The 27771-nt window shown below is 41.7% G+C and overlaps 2 protein-coding genes across 7 annotated transcripts; one reads left to right on the top strand and one right to left on the bottom strand.

Moving 5' to 3' along the window:
- Window positions 1–104: 104 nt before the first annotated feature.
- On the bottom strand, window positions 105–11173 carry gab3 (GRB2 associated binding protein 3). Of its 2 annotated transcripts, none has more exons than XM_037118543.1 (10): window positions 10960–11173; window positions 7303–7603; window positions 4061–4217; window positions 3498–3958; window positions 3354–3403; window positions 2608–2854; window positions 2236–2326; window positions 1773–1857; window positions 1475–1594; window positions 105–935 (listed from the first exon to the last, which is right to left on the bottom strand). In XM_037118543.1, the coding sequence occupies exons 1-10, from the start codon at window positions 11029–11031 to the stop codon at window positions 816–818; spliced, it is 1704 nt and encodes a 567-aa protein (XP_036974438.1). In that variant the 5' UTR covers window positions 11032–11173; the 3' UTR covers window positions 105–815. The 2 variants fall into 2 exon arrangements, with proteins under 2 accessions (XP_036974438.1, XP_036974439.1); XM_037118544.1 differs by having other exon boundaries at window positions 105–932.
- Window positions 11174–13616: 2443 nt separating this feature from the next.
- On the top strand, window positions 13617–26868 carry aifm1 (apoptosis inducing factor mitochondrion associated 1). 5 transcript variants are annotated; one of them, XM_037118763.1, is made up of 23 exons: window positions 13617–14056; window positions 15765–15898; window positions 16049–16169; window positions 16306–16329; window positions 16708–16731; window positions 16999–17106; window positions 18115–18194; window positions 18225–18534; window positions 19358–19432; window positions 19537–19620; window positions 20129–20250; window positions 20379–20509; window positions 21457–21547; window positions 21731–21815; window positions 21898–21974; window positions 22459–22567; window positions 22657–22764; window positions 22864–22952; window positions 23036–23176; window positions 23434–23576; window positions 25710–25834; window positions 26116–26306; window positions 26399–26868. In XM_037118763.1, exons 1-23 carry the CDS (start codon window positions 13969–13971, stop codon window positions 26468–26470), a joined length of 2532 nt encoding a protein of 843 aa, XP_036974658.1. In that variant the 5' UTR covers window positions 13617–13968; the 3' UTR covers window positions 26471–26868. The 5 variants fall into 5 exon arrangements, with proteins under 5 accessions (XP_036974658.1, XP_036974657.1, XP_036974656.1 ...); XM_037118764.1 differs by having other exon boundaries at window positions 13619–14056; window positions 18255–18534; XM_037118762.1 differs by having other exon boundaries at window positions 18115–18534; window positions 19361–19432.
- Window positions 26869–27771: the final 903 nt, after the last annotated feature.

Here is a 27771-nt window from a genome sequence, read left to right as displayed (position 1 = left end):
ATAAATAAAAAAACAAGACATGAAATGTGAAGGAGATGTGAAATAAATGTGGATCAGTTACTGGTCTGACAACTTTTACCCATCTTTTTGTTGAGAACAGGACATAATTTCTGTACATTTATTGACATTGTTCATGAAAACAGAGACTGACGCTTTGCTCCAACTAAATTTCAAGTCATTTGGATAAGGCTGTCTAAAACTCTATGACCAAAAATAAAACATTTTAAAGCTCATGGACTTTTGAGGGACTATACATGAAACAAATGTCAGTGACTCACGTGTTGGAGTCACTGAACAAAAAGAAGTGTCTTCAATATGAAGGTCACAGAAGGAACAGTTCGCCTCACGTTTGGGAGCAGGAGAAAAGCTAAAGATAGATCATTTTGCTTCATGGTACATAAAGGGGAGGAAATATATATATATATTTATATAAAAAAAATAAAAACATGAAAATATTTTGCTTCTTTACAGTCACAATTACTATACACACATTTACAGTCTCACAGATTTGTTTTTTTAACAAAGCAAAGCAATATTGTGCCCTTTTTAAAAAATTTGGTAAATCTTAATGCTACAGTAAAAAAATCAGTGTGATACAGTGCACAATCTGGTATTATTTACAGTACAGATATACTGAGAGTTAATTGAGTTTTTACAGTGCAATTTTGTGTTTCCACCTCTACTCTTGTGCTTTTTGTTTATTTATTGTTTTTCAAAGTGCTTTTTAAAATAGTTTTTGGTCCTCTTCATGGATATCCTTCATGCTGGTGCAATGGTGCGTTTGTCCTTCTCGCATCACATACTATAGTTTCCATTTATGTTTTCGACTGCCGTACGTCCTTCCACTCCATCTTGGTGTTTTGCAGCGCCTGCGTCTTCTTTTCATCCACCTGCACGTAATCCACTCTGTGGTCATCGGACAGAAAGGGCTTCTGCTGGACATAGAGAGGGACAGATGAGGGGACAGTGACGTGATGTGGTTACGTTAAATCAACTTTTCATGTAGGAGTGTTGAGAATGAGTTCAGGAAAGAAGCTGCTCTGTAGTCAGGTGTTATGGCAGCAGATACTCGGCTGCAGCAGGGTGAACAGACAGTGGCTGTGGTGTGTATTATCTTTTTATTTCCTCTGTGCTCCGTGCAGACGCCTCACCTCTCCACTGATATACTTGTGTGTGGGCTCGCTGAGCTGAGCTAAGTTAAAAGAGAACTCCTTTTTACACTGTCAAAGATCATTAACATGTGGGTTTTGGTGTCCCATCTCTCCTCTTCAGACAGTCATTTTATTTATTTCCCAGAATGCCTGGGTAACATCCAAAGCATGTAGTGTTTAGGTGGTGCAGGTAGGAAGGGTGACAGAAACCAGGACGAGTCAAGAAGTCTGTTACTGTTGATGGATTTTATTGCAGCTATTGCAGCAGTTGATATTAACTTTTTTATGTAAGCTGATGTCAATTATCAGATCAGAAAACATACCTTCTGCACAGGAGATGGGGAGGCGGAATTGAAATCCAGCGACAAATAGTCGAGGTTTGATTTTCTCGCCCAGGTTTGGACTGCTCCATCGAAGGTGTGACAGAACTGTTGCATTGAATCCTGTCAGAAAAAAGACACAGATGCCAAATTATTACTGTTCCCAGTGTGGCATCAGGGTCATTTTCGAGGTTTAAATATGGATGAAGACCGCCAATCTCTCCTAGAGAGAGGGAACGACATCATTCAAATTGGATAAAAAAGCCTATATTTTATTTGCCATTGAAAATAGAGATTTTACCAGTCCTGTGGAGTTTGTGTCCTCATCTCTAGAGTTGTCCCTGTTCTCGAGTCTTCTTTCAGGAGGTAAACATTTCGCTGAAAAGCTGCGAAATGCACAATAAAAACAAAAAGCAGGGAAACATTAAAACAACACGTTATTTTTGGGCTGGGTGAGTATTGAATTGTAATGTCGGTCTCATAAACAAAACACATGACTGGAAGCTGCTGTTTCTCCCAGTTGATAAGTATTACATCATTTGATGTACGGATGATCACTAGACAACATAATTTAAGATGCTAATGCTTTCTGCTGCTGTCAAAGCTTTCTGTTTTATGAATTAACATTTTTATCTGTTGAAAAATGCTACAGTAAAAAAAATCTAAACGTACATTTTTAAATGGTCGTGTTTATTTGATAATCATGTTCAGTTACTGTACATGTGATGGGACTGTAAGATAAAGAGTCTTTTCCTTTCTCTCACCATGATTCAGTCATTGCTCTGCTCAATGGAAGATGAGTGGGGCATTCTGTGATTGTAGAGAGGCCTCTCAAGTCAAGAGGTGGAGGTCGAGCTGTCAACCAAGAAAGGACACAATTACTTGGATTGGCTGTAATTCTCTAATGTGTACACGGAACGGCCTTCTTTCAGACAATGGCATTCAGTGAGGTTCACTGTGTGAGGAAAGTGTGTGCATCGGATGTCTGCGTGAATCCTGTGCTGACATTTACAGCAGATGACTCTGACTGTATGTCTGGGAATTAGTATTCAGACCAGGATGTCTTGGAGACCTTGAGCCTAACCCGCATAAAACCTTGGTTTTTGCGAGCCGATCGGTGCTGTCATAACCCTCACCTCTCCTCAGGCGAGGCTTGAGATGCCGGTGAATTGGAGGTGGCGCAAAATCTCCAGGTTGACACGCCAGAGGACTGAGAGCCACGGAGGGCTCAGCTTTGCAGTTTGTGTTGAGGAAACTGAAAGTCCCGGGGCTCATGGGGATGTAACCATCAGACTCGATGGTGGCACCGGAGGGAGAAGGGGAAGCCATGGGAACGTAGGACTCATCCTCGTAGCTTTGAATTCGTACGGTATTCAAAGATGGCTGGTGAAAGACAAAGCAGCATGAGGTCAGGACAAGTGGGCTATACTGTCATACAGTTCAACAAACATGGATGAGAAGATCGATACCACTCACATGCCTCAGATACAGTAAACAGGTAGTTAGCTTAGCCTAGCACAAAGACAGGAAACAAGGGGAAGAAGCTAGCCTGGCTGCGTCTTACGCTCATGCCTACCAGCACTTCTAAATCTCACTAATGAACATGTTATATATTGTTGGTTAAATAAAAGCATAACAATGACAAAAAGTGAGTTATTTGCCGGACTGTTTCGTGACGAGGTGCAGTGACTTCCTGGAGTCTCCTCTTTGTTGGGGGGTTGCCAGGAAACCAGCATGCTGTAGTTTCATATTTAAAACACAGGCTAAAGAGTGGTATCAATCTTCTCATCCGACTCTTTGCAAAAGGGTGAATTCTTCCCAAAATGTCAAACTATTCTTTATGAGACTTTTATTTTTCTTGTACGGGTAGAGATTCTCTTACCAAATTAAGACTTTGCCTCCTGTTCCTCACCAGTCTACTATCAGCATCTCCTGAAACACAAATATGTATTGAAAAATTAATGAAAGTTGCTCATCCTGCCCAGTTTAATCAGTTCTTTTTTTGTGGTTTACACTGACGACATACCTATCCTGAAATGGTCCAGGCACGACATAGACGTCCTCCGGGGAAACAGCGAAGCGTGGCTGGAGAATTGCCGCGCGCTCATCGGCCTCGGCCTGTGAGCTCCGACGTCACTTTGCTGCTCTGACGAGTGACTGGGCTTGGGTGGCAGTGGAGGAGGCGTCTGTCCTTCACTCGTTGCATCAAATGACGTAGAAGAATAAGGTTTGTCAAACTGGAAGACACTTGTGGCACAGTGAAGTAGCGGAGAGGAAGACGACGATGGTAAAGCCATGCAGCTGCACGGGGCGCTGAAGGGAGGGTTAGCCAGCCTCCCATGGGCAAAGACGGATGGACATGGGCTTGGATAAGAGACGGAGGATGCAGAGGAATCGGTGTAAAGAGGTGAAGGGACCATGTCCCTGGCGGCATCTTCCGATGACCTCTGCTCCAGAGAGATCTCAGAGTTTGAAAAGCTGTCAAGTCTGCAAATATGAGGAATAAATTGAAAACATTTGTTTGGTTAAACGTGAACTATTGCCGTCATTTCATCTTGTGTGGAGGGTTTTATCTGAGACTGCACATACCTACTAGTGCTTACACTCCCTGTCTCACAATTCGAGAGGAAGAGGTAGTCGGGTGGCTGACTGGAATCCAGTTGGCTTGAAACAGACACTCGGTCGGAGCTGTCGGGTGACGGCTGACGGGAGGTTGGGGTGTTGGGGAAGCCCTCCTCTGAGCTCTCTGTTGAGAACAACCAGGCGGGGACAGAGAGCACATAGTTTGTGAAATGTTACAGGCACTTAAGGAGTTATAAGAACATTTTGCAGTCTAGCTAAAGCATGCAAACAGTACACAAGCCCACACAGACTGCTTTCTCCCAGCCTCTACTTGTGTTTACAATAAATGGAGCAGGTGAATCTGAGAAGAGGAATGGTATTTTTAAAAAAAATGTGCAGTCACGTTGAAAGTAGACCCACGTGAGCCCTGTTCCCTCTTTTGTTTATATGTTCTTCAATCTTTTAGTCGGATTGGCCCTCGTTCAGAGATTTGTCTCATTCCATTTCACTCAAGGCCACAGAGTCAAGGCTTTCATTGCAGAACCATCAAGGGACGAAAAAAAAAAATCAAAAAGTCTTTGCATGTTCTCATGAAACATTTGCTACCCTTAAAAAGATTTTTGTGTTCGCCTGTCTGCGCGGAACAGCCTCTTTAAAGAACCCATAGAACTCGTTGGCAATCAGGGCTGCGTTGAATTAAAGCAACTCAACTACAAAAATCATCTGTATCACAGTGCTTAGTTTGTAGAGTGTATACAATTTGCGTTATAATCGACTACTCGTGTGTTTTTTCTGAGAGTACAAAGTGATTTGCAGTAACATGCAAGGCACCGTATCAGCAACTTTGCGCCGTTGCTTTATCTCCCTCGTGCAGATGGCTGTGTTCCAACAGATACACAGCAGCCACGGGGAAAAATTAAAGGCAGTTAAAGCGGGACGTAATGATATGCAAAAAAATCAGTCCACAAAAGAGTGACTTTTTTATTCTGCGTAACCTTGAAGCACATTCGTGGAAGTGACGCAAAACTCGTATTATTTATCCGTTCGTTTGAATGTGACCTTAGCTCTCCCCGTAGATCTGCTGTTATCTGCTCTAATTCAGCTGCAGCATCAGAATAGTAGCAACATTATCATTTCCAACTACTGGAAACATCTCCCACAAACAGACAACTGTCTGATTTATGATAAAACATGAGGTCACGATTCGTCTTTCAGTCGTTAAACTATGTACGCTGCTTGACAGGAGCTCCCATCAAAACTCGCCTCCACACAAGCAGAGGTGTAGAGAACTCGCTTCAATTAGTGCAACACGTGTCTGTTTTTGTTGCTGCAGAAAGGAGACCATGCCTGATTTGTATCAAACGGTTTCAACCACAATGTCACGATGTGAGAGGAGCTAGAGTTCCAGAGAAATGTATCTGTCCATGACCACAGCGCTGTGGCTAGCCTGCTGCGTTAAAACTGTTATTAAGATTTCTTCAACTGATTCAGTGTTTTCGAATTTAGCTACTTTAAGATGGATTATTCAGAGAGATCACAATTTACTTTTTAAAGTCTTGATTTACCCATTAGATTTTCTTCAGGTGTTTTTTTTTTTCAAATCTATAAAAAAAAAAAAAACCCTACTATTAAAAATGATGTAAAATAATCAAACTTAGGACACCCTGGAGATAACCCAGATGTTTTGGGAATCACTGTGTGCAATGAAATAATAGCACAACATGAGTTCATAGTAATCAGCACACCTCTGGGTACAACAGATTTGCACAGTTCCTCATTCACGGTAAAGCTGAACTTCTGACGTTAAAGCAGCAAGATTTTTGAGAATATGAAATTGGAGGCCTTTAAAGGTGTCTAATTATGCTTGTTTCCAGGTTTCATATTTATATTTTGGGTTACTACTAGAAGAGGTTTTCATGCTCAGTTTTCTCCATTCTGTCCTGTGCTGCAGCTCTGTTTCCCCCCTTTCTGTCTGAAATGCTCTGTTTAAGCGCCTGTCTCTTTAAGGACCCCCACCCACCCCCCCAAAAAAATGCTCAGTCTGCTCTGATTGTTTAGCTCATACACACCTGAGCCACCAACAACAAAGCAGCTTTGCTAAATCAATTCTTACATGATAAAACTAGCTGCTTGGCATAAATTATACAAACGTGTGACATGGTGATGTAGTGTGATGTCACAAAGTCACCAACTTAAAAGTGAGACTGCTGACGAGGCGTTGTGGAGCAGTGTTTTCTGTGGGAGAGAGCAGTTTCTGTTGGTGTGGGCTATGACCTTTTTTAAACTTTCGAGTCCTTTTACATGCTCAACAACCTGTAACAAACTGCTGAAGGCAAGGAAGAAAAACCAAATAAAACAAAAAACAAAAGAAGATGTTCAAATACGTATGCCAATTATCCGTAAACTGAACCTGCTGTTCTGCGGATGCCTTTACTGAAAACCCCACCGCAACAAATGAAGAGTCTGTTCTGACCTCATTGTATGATTGATTTTTTAGTTCACCACTTCCTGTGTGGGAACAAGTGACACCAATTTGTCCTGGACCAACAGGTCGAACAGGATTACCTTCTGTTTTACTCCACTTTCTTTATGAGTGAGGTATATATATAAGTCTCGCCAAGTGCAGCTTTAACACAAAGTAATGTTATGTTGTGTTTTCATTAGTGTGTAATCACCTGAAAACTGAGACTCATTGTGCTTTTGCTGCCTTAGAACGAGCCTTTTGTATCTAAAGAGGGAGTCGATCCTCTCTCACAGAGTCCAGAGTCCTTCTACAGTAGCCCGAAATGGACAAACCAAAAACTCAAGAGGACCTGGTATGACTCACAGGATGCCACTGGGCAGCTATTTTAGGTGGCATTCTCCTCTTCCTTTGCTATCTGCATGTTACTGCTCTCAAAATCCCCTTCAAGGGAGGCTACAATAACAACAACCTACATGCTGGTCTCTAATGGCACGGACCTAAAACAAGCCATCAGTCATTAGATTTCCTTTTTGCAGGGGGATTTAGAAATTTTAATGACATAATTTACCTCTCTGTGTGCAAAACAAGTCCCCCCCCCAACACGACAGGGGCTCCATTCTGGGTTGGCCTAAAACGATTGTGATTGGTTCAAAGAAATAAGATGAGAATATGTGCAGCCGGGCCCATTCTCTGTTGGGGAGGGTGAGGCGAGGGGTATTCTGGCAGTTGAAGTTTGCAACCTCACCACTAGATGCCGCTAAATCCCAAACAACCGGACCTTCAGACGTCTCAGGCGTGTGTTTACCTGCGTCCTCCGTGCTCCCGAAATGGCAAATCTGACTGATGCTGCTGATCCAGCCGTTCATCTCCTCCTCCGTTTTGGCCACCAGGTAAAAAGCGCGAAACGACGTCTTCACCACAAAGAGGTGCTTCCCGTGGAAGTCCCTCTGTATCCTCAGCTGCCCGTTCAGCATTTCCACCTCACACTCCTTCAGGTCGATGACACGGATCGGCTTCTTGGAGTTCTTGCTCTGATAGTACTCCAGCACGTCGGGATTGCCGCTCATGCGACCTCTCCGCAGCACGAACCAGCGCTTCCTCCACGCCTGCAGGAGAAAGGAACAAACAGTTGCCTTTTAGATTTTTATCCTTACACTGCAATATTATTGACAGAGCTGCATAATTCTAACAGTAAGGTCTCCTTTCTCCCCCTCCCCACACACCCACACCCACACACCACCACTGTTTCATTAGTCATGACCAGTCATGGGAATTCGATCACAGCTCCTTGCTCACAACAGCTAACTTAGCAACTTTTAACTGGATTTTTTTTGCTTTTGATATGGTCAGTAAGCGGAACCTTGACTCAAATTTCCCAGAAGTGCAGAGAAGAGGAAGTTCACTGTATTTAGCAGAAAATGTCTAACACAACGAAAGAGGTATTTATACATCACTTGGTCACTTCTTTTTACTGAGCACTTACTGAAAACTCACTACTGTTAACAGGTATTTATAACCCTCTACTTGTAATGCGCAACACCTGAGGAGTCACTATCGCCCAGACATGTAGGTGTCGTATTACATATTTAACGCCGGCGATGATTGTAAACAACTTCATAAGAACTGTAAGGCTTTAGATGTTCATATCGTGTTCACACTTGGTTGTTGTGGCTTTGTGTGCGTTGTCTCTCCTGATGACTGTGGTATGGAAACTTTTTGCATGTGGGCCGTCTGCTCATGCTTGAAGTCAGTTGGTAATTTGTGTGTTGTGTGTTCATAACCAGGAAATGGTTAGACACACCACCCTTACTGCCAACAACAGTGCCACATTTAAGCGGAAACCGTAACTAGACAGATGTCAATCCGATCCTATAGGTGTTTCGGGTGTGGAGCATTATTGCCATTGCCATTATTGAGTTGTTTTGTGTGTCCCGGTGCATCTCAAGCAAGCTGATCTGTGTCTTTTACTTAAAGAAAGCAAGTGAAGACAGAACAAACTTCACTGTTGTCTTCAAATCTTCTCTATGTTACCTCCAAGTTAAAGCCCCCTGTGATTTCCCACTTTGGATGATGTGTTTGTTTAATACAAGAACATGTCTGACAAGAGAATCAAGTAACACAACACAAAAGATCTCCACATATTTTATCAGTAGCTTTCGACCCACAGGTCATGGTCTTCCTCAGTGGATGTAGCTTTGTTGTAATTATGTGATGTGAAGTGTTAAACTTTGGCTGAAAACTGAAAAATGCTGGGTTTTTTTTTTCCTTCTAATTTATCGTCAAGCTCTCCAAGGTCGGTGATGAATGCTGACTCCCGAGCTGAGGTTTGTGTTTCCAGCACTTTTAAAGCGTCATCATGTAGAGCCGCTCTCTCACAGCCTTACGTTTCGACACGTCATCGCAGGAAAAGCAGGCATTACTCATTAGATTAACTGCGTCTCTGTTCTGTTCGAGTGTCCCTGCGTGACAGTGTGACGGTGAGCCCCCGCATTCACAATGCAAAGGGTCCCCGAAACCGATGCAGATAAATGGACTCCGTCTCATTATTTACACCCGCGCTCTCCTTACTGTGACGTGTCAAAATGTCTTCATATCAACAACGCTTAGTATGAGCTATTTTATATCTCTACACAGTGCTTACTTATTATCTCTTTCAATATCGTAGCTCTCCTGTGTAACACTGGGGAATAATCAGAGGTTAGTATTTTAATGACAGTCTATCAAAAACAGTCACAAAGGGTGTAGGGAGGATCACAGTTGTAGGAAAGTAGGCAGTTATGGCCTTCAAAAAGCCCCTTTTATGTCACTTTTTCACCTGAAATTAACGTGAATGGTGTCTCTGTCTCAGCCACTCTGCCTGCCTATCACTTGTTCCTGCACCGTGTCACCTCAGTGAGAGGATCAGAGCTCAGCGTCACATGCATGTTTACATCTATATACAAGTTTTGGGGGCATCAAATTGCACAAAGTAATGTCTTGAGGCTGTATCACAATATATTGTATGTATCTAAATATTTTGAAATCGACTAAAAAGTGCTACAATATTGTAGTGACGACTATTTGAACACAAAAAGTGTCTGGTGAATAACCATCAGTAACGTGTAAGAACAAGTCGAGCAGTCTGGATAATTCTGAAAAATACCACACTTTGATGAAATTCAGCCTGTAGAACAAGGAAAAGACAACACTTACGCCATGATATATCCAAAATCTAAGAGGATATTTGGTCTCATATCACGATATAACATCGAAATATTGCCCGAGAAGCATCGATACAAGAAATCCCTCCCTTGTGACTGTGAGCGAGGGCTTAACTTCATGACACGCTGTAGTGAGGTGGATACTGTTATCGTGGCAGAAAGTGGAAATGCAATGTTGACATGAAAACGAGACAACAGAGCTGAACTGTTTCGATACTTCTGTTTCTTTACGAGGTGTCAAAGTAAAACCAAACACCGCCGCAGGATCTACACATTTCTTTTTTGGTTAACACCATCGGGGGCCCAAGATATATTTGACCCAGATAACCTGCATTTCCATATGGCTGATGGATTGTGTTAGACATTTGAATAATGAGGCGGACGGTGACTTCTGTCATGACAGCACTCAGAAAAAACACATGTATTTACTTTGTGCTCTGGCACCAACAGGATTTGCATAGCGTACTAAAATAAGTTTCTATTTCCCCGCCCTGAACCCCCATCCACACGCTCTCACACCTCCACCCACCCTTTCCCTGCACCGGTGTTGACAAATGGCCCTCGTCCTCCTCCTCCTCCTCCTCCTCCTCCTCCTCCTCCTGCCTCCTCATCCTCCTCCTCCTCCTCCTCCTCCTCCTCCTCCTCCAACAGCCGTACAGAGGAAGTGCAAACAGCCATCATAAAGCTGGACTATTTCTGCTCGCCACTTAGGTCTGAAGTGTCTGACTGCCTCTGACATTACTTCCCATGTTTCACAATACGCACGCTCATCACCACACACACACACACACACACACACACACAGAGAACAGAGCAGAGCTTATCACATGACCCCAACAACCACAAAACACTGGAGCCTGTATGTTGCTCGTGTACATACTTGCTCCGGGAGAGGATCTCATGCCTGTGTGAAGTTATTAAAAACACACATTATTGATAATGTAACACACATGTTGTCACAGCTGCCAAGTGCATCCACCGGCCAGGAAAAAACACTCAAAACCAGGCGTTTATTGTAGAAAATGAGGAAGATAATGTGGAGGGAGACTGAGTGACAGCTCAGTTTAACAAAAAAAAAAAAAAAGAAAAGCACACAAACCCACGGCATTTTCTTTAAGTCATCATCAACGTCACACACAGACACAAGCATGAACACACACGTATTCACATACTCACACACAAGGCTCAGCAGCAGCATAACCTGGCATTCCCACTGCTGCCCAGAGGACATAAACAAGCGTCCGGTGTGTACTCCTACTCACAAATCTCTTCAGCTTCTTCTCCGGGGGGGATTTAATGAGCCAGCCGGTGCAGACCACATCCCCAGCACTCATCTTGACTGCAGAGCGTGTCGTCCTCTCCTCACGGCTGCTGCTGCTGCTGTTGCTGCTGCTGCTGCTGCTGCTGCTGCTGTGAAACTGAGAGCACTGCGAAGCATATCCTGTGTTCTGGTATTCAGCGTAGCCACTCCAAAAGGAGGAAGTCAAGAAATTGATCACACTGAGAGAGAGAGAGAGAGAGAGAGAGAGAGAGAGGAGAGAGAGAGGGAGAGAGACAGAGAGAGGGAGGGAGAGAGGGAGAGACAGAGGCAGAGAAGGGGAGAGAGTAAGAGATAATTATGTGTTTGTGTTTCTCAAGTGGATGGAGCTTTTGGCCTCTTGGGGGGGAGTTTAAAGGAGAAGATATTAAAGAGCTCTGACTGGTTTTGAGGACTGAGATGTGCTCTCATGAAGCCACATTCACATGCTGTCGAAATCTTTCCTCGAGTTTCATGTTTAACCAGATAAAGTGATTCCTTCTTTGTTGTTGTTGCGATGGCTAACGTGGTTAGTGAGCACTGCAGAAACCAGAAGTGGTTTCTAACTGTGAGTGTTTGACGTAAACATCAACCTGCAGCCCCTGTCCGATTCTCAGCAATAATCCCAGGGAGGCTTATTTCATGTCTGAGCTCTCAGGTGGCTCCTGGTGTGGACATAATGTAAAGATGATGATGATGCTGCAGCAATTATGCACTTCTTGTTTGCTTTTCCCCTTTAAAAAGTTAATAATGTTGATTTAAAGGCTGACAACCAGTGTGCTGAACTGCCCTCAAGAGCATTTCCAGAAGGTTGCAAAGGAAAACATACATTGATTCAACCTCTTCGGAGGCTGCTCACTATTTTATGCTGCACATTAGCTTTCATGCATTCCATGACCTTTTCACATTTAAGCTATTATGTAACGTCTTAGTCACAAGCAGCTTCTGCAACAATCAGGCCCCTTGATGATATATAACCATGCGATTAAAATTTTGCATAGGAGGCCTGATAAGATCCCAGCACTGCCAATGCTTATGATCATTTTCATAGTATCGAACATATCAATAAACTCGTGTGAGAGAAGGCTCTGAAAGGTGACTCAGTGACGTGGCGGTACCTCAGTGACTCACGTATTTGGTCAGGGGGATCTATATTTTAGGATTATGTACGGGATAAAACACCTGTTAAAGAAGGGTCGGACATGTGATCATGGATGATGATGCTTGTCACTGAGTTTTATGGTCGTTTCATTGCACAATTTCCTTCTTCTCCTGCTTGGTTTTTGTGTTTTGTGCTGTTTTGTATGCTGCTTCTTGTTGAGTTTTGTGTATCTGTGTGAAGACCCATCTGAGAACGGGCACTGCTGACTAGTTTTGGCTACAAGTTTAGTGTTGTGTTGCATTGGTGCATGTAATAAATATGCTTCTCACAAAAGAAAAGGTGATAGTAAAAGTACTAATATGGAAGTAGAAGTGCAGTAGTAATAGTCTGTACTGGCCGCAGTGGTAGGAAACAACAACAAAGCAACATGTTGGTTTGTTAACTGCCAAATTATCTCGTGAGAGAAGTAACTTCTCTTGCCAGTAAAAACACTTACGTCTGATCTAAATCCTCCACACGCACCATTTTTTAAAATTTCCTCTCTGAGGGGAAGTCGGCTTAATCCTCACTGACACATTCAATATCATTTCCTATTATTACTAATAATCAACTGCCGTATAGTTAACAGTTGTCGACAGATGAACAACAGACCGCTTTTAATTAAAGGGAATAACATTATGAACTTTCAATATGAGAAATTCAGTCATAGATTGCAGTCAATCATTTAACCGGCCTGCTTTAACACAATTTTCTTTCCTTCTTCTTCTTTTTCTTTCTTTCTTTTTTTTTTTAAATGTTATTTAGCATAAGGACATTTTTACAAAACAAAATGGGATGACCTCTAAAATCACCAGTACAACATGAACAGCAAAGGTGGAGCTACTTAATACACAGACTGTTTAAGGTGTTTTGAGCCGCCGCCACCACCAGAGGGCGACATAACAGATGGTGGTGTTATGCAGTCTGTCAGTAAAGGTAAATTTAGTCTTCAGAAATCGTGACTCAGTGAAATTTAAATGATTTTTGTACCTAACTTACATTAAACCTACGCTTATATAAAATTTTACACATTATTTTTCTCTCTTTTTTAACCTCGTTGTTACCTCAATTATTATCATTATTATTATCATTATTATTATTATTATTATTATTATTATTATTATTATTATTATTATTATTATATACACAGTATTATGGGCTATTCCTCTCTGTTACTGCCTCCTCTTTCTATATAAATAACAACAACAACAATGTTCATATTAATTGTAACATTAATATGTACATTAATATCATATCAATAGTAATAACACTATAAATATGAACTGTAGGGGGCAGCAGTCCACTGACGCTGCGGTTTATCTGCACAAAATGTCAAGAACAAGAAGCGGCCGTTACCAGAGAGTCTTGAAAAAAAGAGCTCATAACGGCTGCGACTCCTTGGAAAAACGTGTATACAGAGCTTAGACCTTGAAATCAAATCAACGTTAATGATGTAGATGTTGATTCTGTGATTTAACAATGCTGGATCTCGTCATAGCGCAGACATTAACACAAAAACAATGCCAAGTCGAACTTGTGAACTTGTGTTCAACACGGCTGCTGAGTTAACGGGCGGCGCCATCTTTACTCCTACGGGGTTATCTTCTTGAGTCTTCTAGCGGCGACCAATCTTCCGTCCTAAACAAACTCTCCAGAATTACCCATGATTCCCCTGAAGCGTATGACCTGTCTCTGGCCTTGGCGTGTAGCGCGGTGCTGCTAGTTGTCAGTGTGGGCTGACTGCTTTAGGACTTATTAGCGGCAATTAGCTAGTGTCCCTGTCCGACAAGTCGGCTCGTAAACTGGGAACCGTTACAGCGGAGCTCAGCCACAATGCTGAAATGTAGAACTGTATGGAAAAAGCTTGCACCTCTTGCTAGAGCTTCATCCACTGTATGCCGGCAGAATGTGAGGAGAACAGGTAAGTGAACAGTCCCAGTAACTTGCTGTCTTCTTGCTAGCTGGCCTCAATTCATACACACAATTCCAGAAGCGTGATAATACAACAATGTCGACAGTCGTTAAACAAGGACAGGCTAACTTCTGCTAGCGTAGTTTTGAGTATTTTGACCTTCGTGTGGTTGCTACAAAGCTAATGTTATGTGAGCTAACTGACAGTTGGTAACATGCATATAAGTGGGTGACATTTAGGGTTAGCTAACTTAAACCATATTTCACGTAACTGGTTGCAGCTCTTGCCTGCAGCTTACCAGAATGTATGAACATGAACTTAAATCATTGTGACACAGATGTTTAAACCTGCCTCTTCTGGTTTGCAGTGTGGTTATTGCAGGTGTTACACCATGTTCTGTCTCCCACCATATTTTGTCATGCCCCCATAAGGCCGACTTTTTTTTTTTTCCTCTTATTTTTTAATCACGGGGTTTTTCAGGGTCACAAGGGGCTAAAGCTACACAGATTATGAAATGAGGAAGTTTGGAAGTTATTAGAGGAAAGTAGTTCAAGGGAGAGTTTGATATCAATGAAGATTCAAACCTCTAAACCAAACTCAAATAATTATGTGGGTGCTTTGTTTAATGAACAAGTCCGAAGGATGCCAGTCCCTTCATGTTGGGAAATGTTGAGGCAAGAGATGTTGTATAACCTCGCATGATAAGCTTAGACTGAGTTCATGTAAGGAGATGTGTTTTCCTTGTCAACATCCACAAGAATATTCTGCCAACATCACGCTACCAGCAGCATTTACACAGTAGTTTAAGCTTTTGGAAATTGCTTATCTGTGTTTGTCTTCGACAGTCAGTTCATTGCTTCAGTCACATTTTGAGCAAGTCGCACTCATAGTCTAGGCTTGGTAACCTGATGAGGCAGCTGTCATGTCAGTGGTCAGATTGTTTTTATTAGATGTTGACCAATATAGCTTTTTCAGGCCCAGTACTGATACAGATGATTAGAAATCAAAGAGACCGACATTTGGCACTTATATCCATTTGTGTCAGAATCACAACTACCAGTGATGGAGACTACTTTACACCTCCTCTCCACTACATTTATTTGATACATCTAGTTATTAGTTACTTTGCAGATTCAGATTATTCAGTGTTTATAGGTTATTAATCATGACGTCGTTGGCAGGACATTGTGTGAGAGGATGCTGCATCTGTTGATTACTTTCTCAATTAATTGATAAGTTGCCTGGTCTTTACAATGACTTTCCTTCCTTATAAAAACCTATATTGTCATGTTAGTTTGCGCCCAGTTCCGTAGTTGACAGCTTATCGATTAATCGTTGCAGCTGTACTATGAACTGTAAAAAAAGACGGTGAAACATATAGTGGAATGCTTGTTATTTCTTCCCCGCTTCTCCCTTGTTGATGTCCAGCCAAATAGAAAAGTGAGATGTTATTGACAAAACAACTGATATATGATATATATAAATATGATTCAATTATGTGAAAGTCAGAAAGCTGAGCAGTCTTATAATCTTGATCAACATAAACACAAACAAAGATCTCAGAGCAACTACATCCAGGATGAGGTTTCTCAGGTGAAGTCCTGTATTTATCGTACATAAGATGGCTTTGGGGAGATGTACTGACACTATGACTCTGAATTATTTTTGTAAGCACTGCTAAGGTTGTTGGACTGAAGACCTTTTAATGTGTTTTCAGGGTTACCCAATGGCCGAATACCAGCACTTGTACCTGCGGCCCACATGTCCACCGGGCCAGCAGGGGGAGGAGGAGGGGAAAACAGGCTGTACTTCGCTCTGGTTGGAGCTGCCTTCGTCGCTACTGGAATATACGTGAGTTGTCTTAGTCTCTACACTGAAAATCATAAGGGATCAGTTTGAAATCAATGTTTATGCTGTTAAGAGTATTACTTTTGGCAGATTTGGGCTAATACATGATCTGGTTGCAAATAAGTGTTGATTTTTTGTTTTTGTTTTTAACAGGCGTACCGAACTGTGCAGGGTGACAAACAAAGATATCAGGAACGTATTGAGGAAATTTCATCCAGACCAAATAAAGCCACTGCAAAAGACCCAGACACACCCATCCAGCCAGAGCCTACTGGTGAGTAATTTGTATTGGCAGCTGATGATTTTAGAGATAACAAAACTGTGAAATTAATACCGTAAACATGTCTAAAGATATTCCCATCAGAGACATGTGCTATGTTATGATCTATTTTCTATTTTTTTTTTTTTAGCTGCAGAAGTCCCTGAGACTGCACGTGAGTCATTTCTCTCTCATATGTAACGTTTAATAGATCAAACTCCACCTCTTCAAACAAGTTGGGACACTTTAAAACATAAATTATACAGAATGTGATCATTTGCAAATCCTTTTTCAACATACACTCAACTTAAACAGTCTAATACTATGTCTTCCTAGTGTCAACTTCATATGTTTTCGTAAATATTGGCTTATTCTGAATTTGATGCCAGTGACACATTTCCCACAAATTGGAAGCAGGGCAACAAAACCCTGTTTGCAGGCCTGCATTCCGTTTTTATTTCCATTTATACAGCGTCCCAACTTGTTGGTAATTGTGATTGAATAATACATTAAGAATTCTTAGTTTTGATCAAATTATTTCATTTCGTTTTAGCTGTGGAAGCTGCCGAGCCAGAGGGTGAGTGTCCCCTCTCTCTCTCATTCCTGCGTAAATAACATTCATAGATCAAACTCCACCACTGTTAATAACTAAATAGGTAGTAAAGTTTAACCATGATGTTTTTATAACAGCGAACATGGAGCTTGTGCACAAGCTTCAAACATCTTAAGAAAAAATCCTTTTGCTGTTTCACGCTGAATGTTACTTTTTATTTACCGCTTTTTAATTTAGCAGTTAATTGAGTTAAACGACTTCCTTTGAACTTCTGTTCATGTTTTCTCTCAGCTGTCCCTGAGCCAGAACCCCAAGCAGCACCTTCAGCAGAGGAACCGAGCCCCCCTGCCCCTGCCGCTGAAGCAGCAGCACCCAGTGAAACAACTGAACCTCCCCCAGGTTGTTTACATACTTTTCTTTACCCCTACACGCATGCCTAACATGGGCCTCCTGTATAAAATGTGTGAACCAAGAAAACAAACCACAAAAGGAATTGTGCGTATACTTACTGTACTTCTGGGAGAAAATGGCGACAACAACTGGCGAAGTCAGGTTATTGCAAGAAAAGCTGTAAAAGACACCTGTCTTTTCAGTCCTCTTTATATCCTGCTCAAAAATGTCCCACAGTATTAATATGTCACAAATACAGTGTTATGGTGAGGCATGTTTTATACATGACGCCCTCTGTGTATTTTTTACATGTGTATTTTCCCGTCTGTATGAGTATTGTCTGCGAGGTTCACTGTATGAACTGTGACTGTCTTGTCGCATGTATTTTTAGTATGTGTCCTCTAACCTTGTATATTAACCCTTTACAGTTTCAGCACAACTTTTCACACTCCCCTCAATTATTCTGAACCGTAAATATTCCTGTATTTGTGGGACACAGCTGTTGGAGTTCTCCGTACATTTGACAAATATGTTGGCTCCTCCTTGTCTGCTTTGTTGTCATATTTGTGATGTTAAATTGAACCTCTCCTGTCTGACCTTTTTGTGAATGTGTACTATAAAGGGGTTTTCTTTTACTGTTAATGGTGATGTGATAATTGTTGATAATTGGAAGCTGCCCTGTGATGTGGATTCAGTTTTTACTCGTAGACTTTTCTCATGCTGTGTTTAAGTTAAGATTTAAACAGGAACTCTCAAAACAGAAATGCCCCTTTTGCTTTAATATGCTGAGACATGCTGGAGTAAAAAATGATCACGCTGTTATTGACACTGGGCTACATGTTCATGTTCAGCTCAGTGTCCCTCAGGCGGCTTCCATTTGTAATTGTATTAGCGTGCATGCTCTGCAGAATGTTTCCATGGTGATGCAGGAGAAATGCATGGATCCTGATGGTCGTCCCCGTCAATAACCTTGTGAAAAGTTGAATAATAACCCATGCTGTGGATTACCCTTAACAGCCGAGGAGCCAGTGGTAGAGGCAGCTCCAGAAGAAGCTGCTCCAGTAGAAGCAGCTCAGGTAGAAGCTGCCCCAGTAGAGGCAGCACCAATAGAAGCTGCTCCAGAAGAGGCAGCACCAATAGAAGCTGCTCCAGAAGAGGCAGCACCAATAGAAGCTGCTCCAGAAGAGGCAGCACCAATAGAAGCTGCTCCAGAAGAGGCAGCACCAATAGAAGCTGCTCCAGAAGAGGCAGCACCAATAGAAGCTGCACCAATAGAAGCTGCCCCAGTAGAGGCAGCACCAATAGAAGCTGCTCCAGTAGAGGCAACACCAGTAGAAGCTGCACCAGTAGAGGCAGCACCAATAGAAGCTGCTCCAGTAGAAGCTGCTCCAGAAGAGGCAGCAGAACCACCTGCTGCACCTGTAGTTGAGGAGCAGGGTAAGATTTGAGATGAAAGCATCTATGATGTAATTCATTCGCTCGTTCTATTTAAAATACTGGACTCTCTCTTCTGACCGGAGTCTTTATGTACGAACGTATATGACTACAGCTCAATGGGGAGACACTACAGGTGATTTGAGTCATGTTGATATCCGAAATCACCAGGAAACTTACTTATATTTTCATTTTTTGTGTTACAAAAGAAGCTAAATTGGATACATTTCCAAAACAGATATCTAAACATGGGATAAAACGCAAGATCGAGATATTTTTTTTCATTTTGCTGACATATTAGTCACGGGTTTTCGCCGATAGATCTCTTTACATCACTCTCTAAATCAGACCATACAGCCATAAAAAGCTCATTTTCACCATATTCTTTGGAATAAAATGTTAAATAAGTCAGGCTATGAATTATATATGACAAACTCCTCTGTGAAAACCTTCAGACTATAAATGGGAGTATGAGAAAACACCAAAAGAGTGGATAGAGTAACATCTTTTATGAAGAGACATCACTGAAATTTAAACAGTTATTTTTGGTAATTCAAGTTTTGTGATATTTCTTCTAGATATGCGAGAAAGAGAAAGAAGAAAGAGAAAACTGAACTAATATCATACACACACCTAACAAACCTGAATGTGTGTCTTGGACCCCTGCTAGTCTGAAAGAAGATGTTTTTATCGCAGCAAAATCTAAAAATTGACTGGTGCATGGAAGATGTTTTAACCTGTAGTGTCCCCCCTTAAAGGTGTATTTCACTAATTAGCTGTTCTGCTGATTAGAGATCATTATGTAACTTTACAACCACTATACTAGCAGAGCCATCCGCCCCCTCCGAGCCGTCCCCAGCTGATCTTACAGAGCCGCCCCCTGCACCCGTTGTGGAGAGTGGTAAGCACTCGGTTAGACCTGTGCATGGAACCAGTGATACATTTACCACGTCTATAGGTTTTTATTTTTGTCTTAACTGCTTAATGCTCCGGTTGCGCTAACAGAACCTCCAGCAGCAGCAGCAGCAGCAGCAGAAAGCCCCGCAGCACCGCCAGCCGAGCCTCAGCCTGAAGTTGTGTCAGAGAGTGGTAAGACCGAAGTCCGTCCTCGGCTGGAGCGGGAAAGCGAGAAAACACGACACCGATACCTCTTCCCATTTTCGATAATGTTAATGTTAATTTCCAACACCTTTTTTCTCCAATTTATGTTTTGTTTTTTTTTAACATTTTTCCTCATTACAGCTTTCCTCCCTCCCTGTTCATGTCTTTTTCACTTTGTCTGTTCCTGTAATGATAAAGGTTAATCCCACTCACATGGAGAGTTTTGATTACTTTTTTCCCATTTATCCCCACCAGGTTCGTGTAATGATAAAGGGTAATCTCACTCACATGGAAGATTTGATTTCTGGTTACGTTTACTCCCACCAGGTGTATTTGTATTTGTGTGTTTGTGCGTTGAGTTGTACTGATGAGCATCTAAGATCATGCACTGACTTTGTCCCTCTCCTGCTTTTGCTTTTTGCATTTCTCTCTCTTTCTTTTACCCTCATTTCCTCTCTCTGTCTCGCATACTGTCGCTCTTTCTTACAAACTCCAGCAGTGGAAGCTGTCCCTGCCCTTCCCAAGGTCCCTTCACACACCCCCTACCTCCTTATCGGTGGAGGGACGGCCTCCTTCGCTGCTGCCCGGTCCATTCGAGCCAGAGACCCCGGTGCCAGGGTCAGTCAGAATCCAGTTCATCATCCACCTCGTTTTAATTCACTCACTCTGTAATATTTGTGTGTTTTACTTCATGTGCTTCATCTGTTTATGTATTTTTTTTTTATTTTCATATTCTTTACTATCAGGTGTTGATAGTGACTGATGAGCCAGACCTTCCATACATGAGACCACCTCTCTCCAAGGAGCTGTGGTTCTCCGATGACCCCAGTGTGACGGAAACACTGCGTTTCAAACAGTGGAATGGAAAAGAAAGAAGGTGTGTTTAAGATTTTTGAATCTTCTGGTCTGTTTAACTATTATTTTTTATTATTATTTCTGTTTCCCTCTCTTTGATTCAGTGCCTTTCTTACTATCTGTCTGCTTGTTCTGTCTCGTCATCTGTCACTTTCTGCTGTGACTTGTGGTCGTCCAAGTGACAGAGAGTTTCTGTTGGTGGCACATTTTCTATTCAGGCGGACGTCAGTGTTCATGTCAACTATGGTTACTTACATCCTCTTTCTACAGTGTTCATCACTTGCACCATTTTCAACTCAAATAGAATCTGTACTGGGATTTCTCATTAATGGTGGCTGGTTTATGTATGACTTGCTGGATTAGTGTAAAAAAAATCTGCAGACACTTTGCATAAACAATATATTTTATTGTTTTAAGAAACATATACATACGAGAAATGGGTAATATTTCATTTTACGAGTTGGGAAATTTCGGTAATAAATTAATCTGTGGTAATAACCAAGAATCATGTTTGAAATGTACCAGATTACCTCAAAATTGACAGAACATTACTCCTATTTTCCAAGAAGCAGTTAATAGATAGCTGGTAATGTCATTAATACATTTCCAGGAAACTTCTGCATGAGTTTCTGCTTTATTTCAGCTGACCATTTTAACTTCCTTGATACTTGCTATTTCACTTTTTCCCTGTAATGTATTTCTTCCTTTGTCTCAATATATAAAAAGAACATTTAACTTGAGGGCTGTAAAGACATTATTGAGAATGGTACCTTGATTATAAAGTTGTAATTGTTGGTTATTAGAAATGTATGCTGTCAGTTACTGACCTGCAGAAGTTGTCCAGAAAACTAATTGGAAATTAAGTTGCAACAACTCAGTTCAATTTCATGGCCTGCTGAAGGGAATTTAGACAGAAACTGGTGGAACATGTGCAATGATTTTAGTACCTTTTTTATATATATTTTTCAGTATCTACTTCCAGCCAGCATCATTCTACATTAATCCAGAGGAATTGGACAGTGCAGAAAATGGCGGAGTGGCTGTTCTCACCGGCAAAAAGGTTGGTTTATCTTTGATTTCCTTTCAACATTCAGACACTACAGTCTGCTGGCTTTGTAATTCCATACAGTACATGACAGTATTTGGATTAATTATTAGTATCAGAATTGTGGATGAATATTTATTTTTTGACTGTGTTGAATTATATTTTTGACATTTAAATACATGATTTGATCCATTTCAGGTTGTTCACATGGACGTGAGAGGAAACAAAGTAAAACTGGATGATGAAACTGAGATCTCATATGACAAGTGTTTGATTGCAACAGGTAAGCCACCTTATATTAAAATAAATGTATTATCAGATGTGGAATAAACCTTGTGGAAGTTAATTAAAGCTGCTCTCTTCAGGCGGAGTGCCCAGAAATCTCCAGGTTATTGAAAGAGCAGGGGACGAGGTGATGAAGAGGACGACTTTGTTCCGCAAGGTCAGTGTTTAGCCACAAGGGGGCGATAGCTCTGTTTTCTCTGTTCTCGGTTTGAAGGATTTCTGACAGCTTGTTTAAAGCTCTGAAAAATATTTTTGTTGTGGGATTAATTGTAAAAGTATTGCTTGATTGAAATATTTAGGAGAAAGCCGCTGAGCAAACATTTGAAAACTTACTTTCATCTAGAACATTTATGAATTGAAAACATTTAAAACATTTTATCAGATTTGAGATTCACATAGATATAATATAAAAGAAATGGCAAGAAATGCAGATTACTCAGTAACACCAGTGGTATAAACGTGACTTCAGGGCCAACTGGTTCTTATAGTCTTACACTGAAAAACAATCACTGCAGTTATGTCACAGCTTTACACACTCACATAAACATATAAGGCAGTTTTAATGTGTTTATAAACACCATATTATGTTAAACTACTAAAACCAAAGGAGTATGTTCTATATAAATGCTGTTGTTCCACAGATTGAGGACTTTAAAGCTCTGGATAAAGTCTCCAGAAACATCCAGTCTGTCACAATCATCGGAGGTGGCTTCTTGGGCAGCGAGCTGGCCTGTGCCCTCGGCAGGAGATGTAAGACTATTAACAATAATGTTGAACAAGATGAATGTGTCTGACTTAAATTGCTGTGGGATCACTCATTATCTTTCTGTGTTCTTCAGCAAACGAGTCTGGCCTGGAGGTGATACAGATGTTCCCTGAGAAGGGCAACATGGGAAAGGTGTTACCTGAGTATCTGAGCAATTGGACGACAGCAAAAGTCAAGAGAGGTTCACGTCCATTTTGTTTTCTAATGTGTCACTGTCTGAGTTTCACTGTGTATATTATCATGTCTGTTTTATTAAATACCCTCCTTTTGGTTTTTCTAGAGGGTGTAAAAGTCATCTCAGAAGCTTTGGTGAAATCAGTCAACTGCAAAGATGATAAGTTAGAAATCCAACTGAAGGATGGACGATTGGTAGGTCCAGGTGTTTGCACAAGTTCGGTGTAATTCACAAAATGACTTATTAGTTACTGATTATGTTGTGCTTCACCTTGTAGGTGAAAACCGATCACATTGTTGCAGCTGTTGGCCTGGAGCCCAACGTTGACCTTGCTAAGTCAGCAGGTCTGGAGGTGGACTCTGACTTTGGTGGCTATCGGGTCAATGCAGAGCTGCAAGCTAGATCCAATATTTGGGTGGTAAGTTAATGTTTATAAGGTAATTTAAATAGGCCAACAACAACGGTCAGCAGGATCATGAAGACCTGTGGAGGACATATGAGGTTTACCTTTTAGGTTAAGGGTTAGTAAAATGCCTTTGACCTTTTAGTGATTTCTTATATTACAGTGCCCCCCTCAGGCAAACTGTGGCATGGTCCTGAAACAGTGCACCTTCTGCATACATGTAGTTGGAAAATCTAATCCACGCATCCTCCATCCCTTCTGTCTGGATTTAGGCTGGAGACGCTGCGTGTTTCTATGACATCAGACTGGGCCGCAGACGAGTGGAGCACCACGATCACGCCGTTGTGAGTGGAAGACTCGCAGGAGAGAACATGACGGGAGCCAACAAACCCTACTGGCATCAGTCAATGTTCTGGTGGGTATTGCATTGTCTCCTATTCCCTGCTCCCGATGCTAACCAAGGGCTTTCATGGGTCAGAAATTCAAACTGCAAATGAGCGCTGTGGCTGCAAGCTATGAAATCAGCTTGAAGTGGAAATTAAGGGAAATACTTGAGAAAGCGAGATCCCGTCTGAATTGCCGATTGTATGGATCCACGTGACGCTCATTGGATGCATTTAAATAAGGGGCCACTGGGGCCGCATGTACGATTCTGCAAATGACTCAGATTTAATCCTTTTAGAAGCCAGCTGAACATGCATGATTGCTTGGATGTCCTGAATACCATTAAGTTGTGAAATATTTAAAGTGCCTTTTGAGGACATTAGAATAAGAGTTTCCAGCCGAGGGCTGCGTCACTTGAAGAGACGTTTTTAATCCCATCATAAATTTACTGACTCTGTTAAAAACATTAGTGATACGAGCACAAGGGGACTGAAGCAGATTTTCAGGGAGTTTCCAAAAAAATGAACTACAGTGGGGAGTGTGGGCCACGCTACACTGACAAATGCTGCGGCTGCATGCTTTTAGCAGCTGGGGAAATACGACACACTGCTGACAACACAGGTTTACTGAAGTTAAAAAAAAAAAAAAAAGGTCACAGAGGGCCATTAGTCAAACTATTATGGTTTATGCTCCAGCAGATGTGGTCTGAGACGATGAGGTTCTTAAGAATGCTGTGTGTCTCCAGAATCAGGCTGTTGGTGTACAGACAGCAACCACAGGACACACAACATTTCTCATATTGTTCTAAACATACAAATATTGCATTTTAAACACGTGAACAATTTAGATGCTAAAACTTGAAATTAAAACGAAGTCTGCAGATTTTACCTGCAACTGCTTGGTTGCTTGGTCATTAGTAACACTATTAACTATGTCATTTAAAGGTAATAACATTAGCTGTTACACTACAGAATCTGTAAATTAACTTTCCATAATTGACATACACTACTAGCACGAGCATATTGGTTTAATCTTTAATTCACAGGCCATTAATTACATTGTAATGTGAAGAAATTGCTAAGAAATATTAAATCAAATCTGTTAAATCGGGATAATGACATGCTGTATTAGTACAATGAGCAGAAATACTAAAGTATTATTATTAAATTAATCACCTTTAGAGGTCTTGAAAGTGCAAGGATTTGGTCCCCATTTCAACTGTTCAGTATCTTTTCATTTTAAAGCCAACACTCATTTAAAAAGGCAACATTCTGCCATATTGTCGTCTGTTAGCCTCCTGCTCACTGCTCATCAGAGGGAACTTTTCAATGAAGTCTGACAGATCACACAAGCATGTCCCATATGTGCAGATTCAGAGTGGCAAGCGAGGCCTGAGCGGAGTCTCCGTTTCGTATGAAAGACAAAAGCCCCGAGGCTCTCTCTCTAATTCTTGATCAAGAAAGCAAACTGTTCAGACAGTTTCAGGCACTTTCTCCAGAATCCGAGCGCTTGTCAAACCGCTGAGACACCGCATTAAAATTCAGGTGTTTTACAGTAGTGTTGGCACGGTGACACTGTGAAGGTGCCAGCAGATGGATGCTTCTGATTGCTGCCACATTAAGTGTACAGGCTCTCTGGGCTGAATGACCACAGCAGGTAATTTGTCAAGGTCGGTCGGCTGTGACATTACTGCAGGTCATCAGCCAGCTTGAAACTCCTCAGGTGGCCCTGAGGTTGTCACAGAAGTTCACAGCTAAATTTTTAACAAGTGCCCTTTCAGCCCTGTTTGTGTTGTGTCTGGAGCAGGAGCTGTGTGAGGTACACAAACATGTGCACAGCGTCTTGGAGACTGTTTTGACAGTTTGCTGTACCTCACATTGGAGGATAAACTTCAGCGAGTTTTCAACAGAAAGTTGAAGATTTTGTTTCTCGCTTCTAAAATGCCCCGGGCACCAAAATGACAGCATTGTGATTGTCTATTGGCTCAACTCCCCAAAACAATATCATTAGGGTGTCATTTTTCTTAAGTTAAATATGTTTTAAGTCATTCTTGAAAGGTTGCACTGAAAGGTCTCGTTAAAGCACAAGTAAAATCAATCAGTGAAATCCAAAAGCGATGAATCACATTCCCTCAACATGATTTGCCATCTCTTGTTTCTCACAGGAGTGACCTGGGACCAGATGTAGGCTACGAGGCTATTGGGATTGTTGACAGCAGCTTGCCAACAGTCGGAGTGTTTGCCAAAGCCACTGCAAAGGATACACCTAAAGCTGCTACAGAGGAGTCAGGTAGGAGCAAACAATCAACAATAAACAGTACATTTGAGAACCAGGGTTCAGATTTGGTGTATTATGCCAGTGAAGTTTTGGGGTTTCCAGCATTGAAATACGTCAAAATCCAGGACTGTCCTGCACAAATCAGCAATAATAATGTAACTTTAGCTAGCTAGCGTTCTCATAACTCTCTGTTTGTAGTGTGCCTGTGAAAAACTTCCTTTTTGTTTGCCATGTGGTTTTAACACGAGGGGTGTATCGAGATTGGGTCTTCTTACTTGTTAAATGCGTGGCAGGAACCGGAATCCGCTCCGAAAGTGAAACGGAGGACACAGCCACTAGCCCAGTGGCGTCATCATCGCCTGCTCCAGCTGTGCAGCAGCACAAGGACGACTATGGAAAAGGAGTCATCTTCTACCTGAGAGACAAAGTGGTGGTGGGCATCATTCTGTGGAACGTGTTCAACAGGATGCCCATCGCGAGGAAGGTACGTATCCTCACTTTGTAAGAAAAAAATATGTGAAAGTTGGGATTAAACTAGATTTGATCGTTGTTAATTGTATCTTGTTTATTTTGCAGATAATCAAGGACGGAGAGGAACACGCGGATCTGAATGAAGTGGCCAAGCTGTTCAACATCCACGAGGATTAAGATCGAGCCCGGCGCTCATTTACAGAAGGGGAGTTACGCTTCATGTTAAGACTGAACTCTGACGTCGCCACAAATCTTGGAAGACACAACTGATCACACAAGCAAACCGGGAGAATCTATGTAAATTATGTCATGTCGCTGAAATATTTTCATATTTGGAATTTCTATCTGCCGTTTGTCTTTTTTTTTCTATTCAGGATAAATCACTGTCTCATCCTTCGCCAAACATTATGCTCCTGTTTTGTTTGTTTTTTAAATTCTGGTCGTGTTGTGGTTGTCTGTTTGCTTCACTCCCCCACCAGGCTGAAAATGCTGAGCATAGATTATTTGTTTTCCTCTGTGTGATCAGAGCAGCTTGTGGTGAGAGAAGCTGCAATAAAGGCTATTTTTAAATCGGAGTGATCCCATTATTTTCAGTTCGGCTCCGAGATGATGGCACTGATGACCTGCAGATGTGATGGTGTGGTTGAGCTCATGTGTCCTGGAGCATTTTAATCAATGTGTGCCGCTGTAGGAAAATCCACTCGGGTCGTGCATGTGAACTGCAGCTCGGGGAGCTCTAAAAACACTTACTGTCAGTTTAAAATGGGAACAATTAGGCTCGTACAAAAGACACCTGAGGAGTACGTTTTACAGTATTCAGAAATACGATTGAATTAAATAGAGCTGATGTACACTCCGACAAATGCATCATAAAAGTGATGCTTGGCCTACTTATCTTGTCCGGAGGTACAAATGTTCAAGCATGCAGAAAGATTTTTTTTTCTTCTTCTTCTACTGTGGGCCTCTTGTTATTAGGAATGCACTCATGTTTCTTGTTCTCACACATTTCTTATCTTATTTGACACCGTGGGCTCCGGAGCGAAGTGCCGAGCGGCCTCTCAAGTGTGAGGCAAACACGTGCAGCCATAACGTCCCATCGCCTTCGTTGACATTAATTTTACATGAGTAAATGGCCGAGCTGCCTCCCACTCTGTATGGAGGAATAAACATGAGCTTCCACATTTATAAGTGAATCTGTCCGGCGATTTTGACGGTGAAATAATTGGACCAGAAACTCTGGATGGCTCCGCTGAAGATAAATAACCTCTGGATGTGTAGTCACACTTTAAAGAGACGTGTTACACTTGATTTAATTAAAACATGATGCCCTCATCCTATTTCCATTTTGCTGTGATAACACATCATGTTATAATAAGTGATCACATGTTCTGTAATTGCAGTTAATTAAATCTTGGTTTTAAATGATCAGATCACTTGTAGACACATTGGCACTATAGCAAGACGTCAACAATTTATCA

This window comes from Acanthopagrus latus, chromosome 13, assembly GCF_904848185.1.
Source record: "Acanthopagrus latus isolate v.2019 chromosome 13, fAcaLat1.1, whole genome shotgun sequence".
Lineage (NCBI taxonomy): Eukaryota > Metazoa > Chordata > Actinopteri > Spariformes > Sparidae > Acanthopagrus > Acanthopagrus latus.
This window is presented reverse-complemented; position numbering and strand designations above follow the sequence as displayed.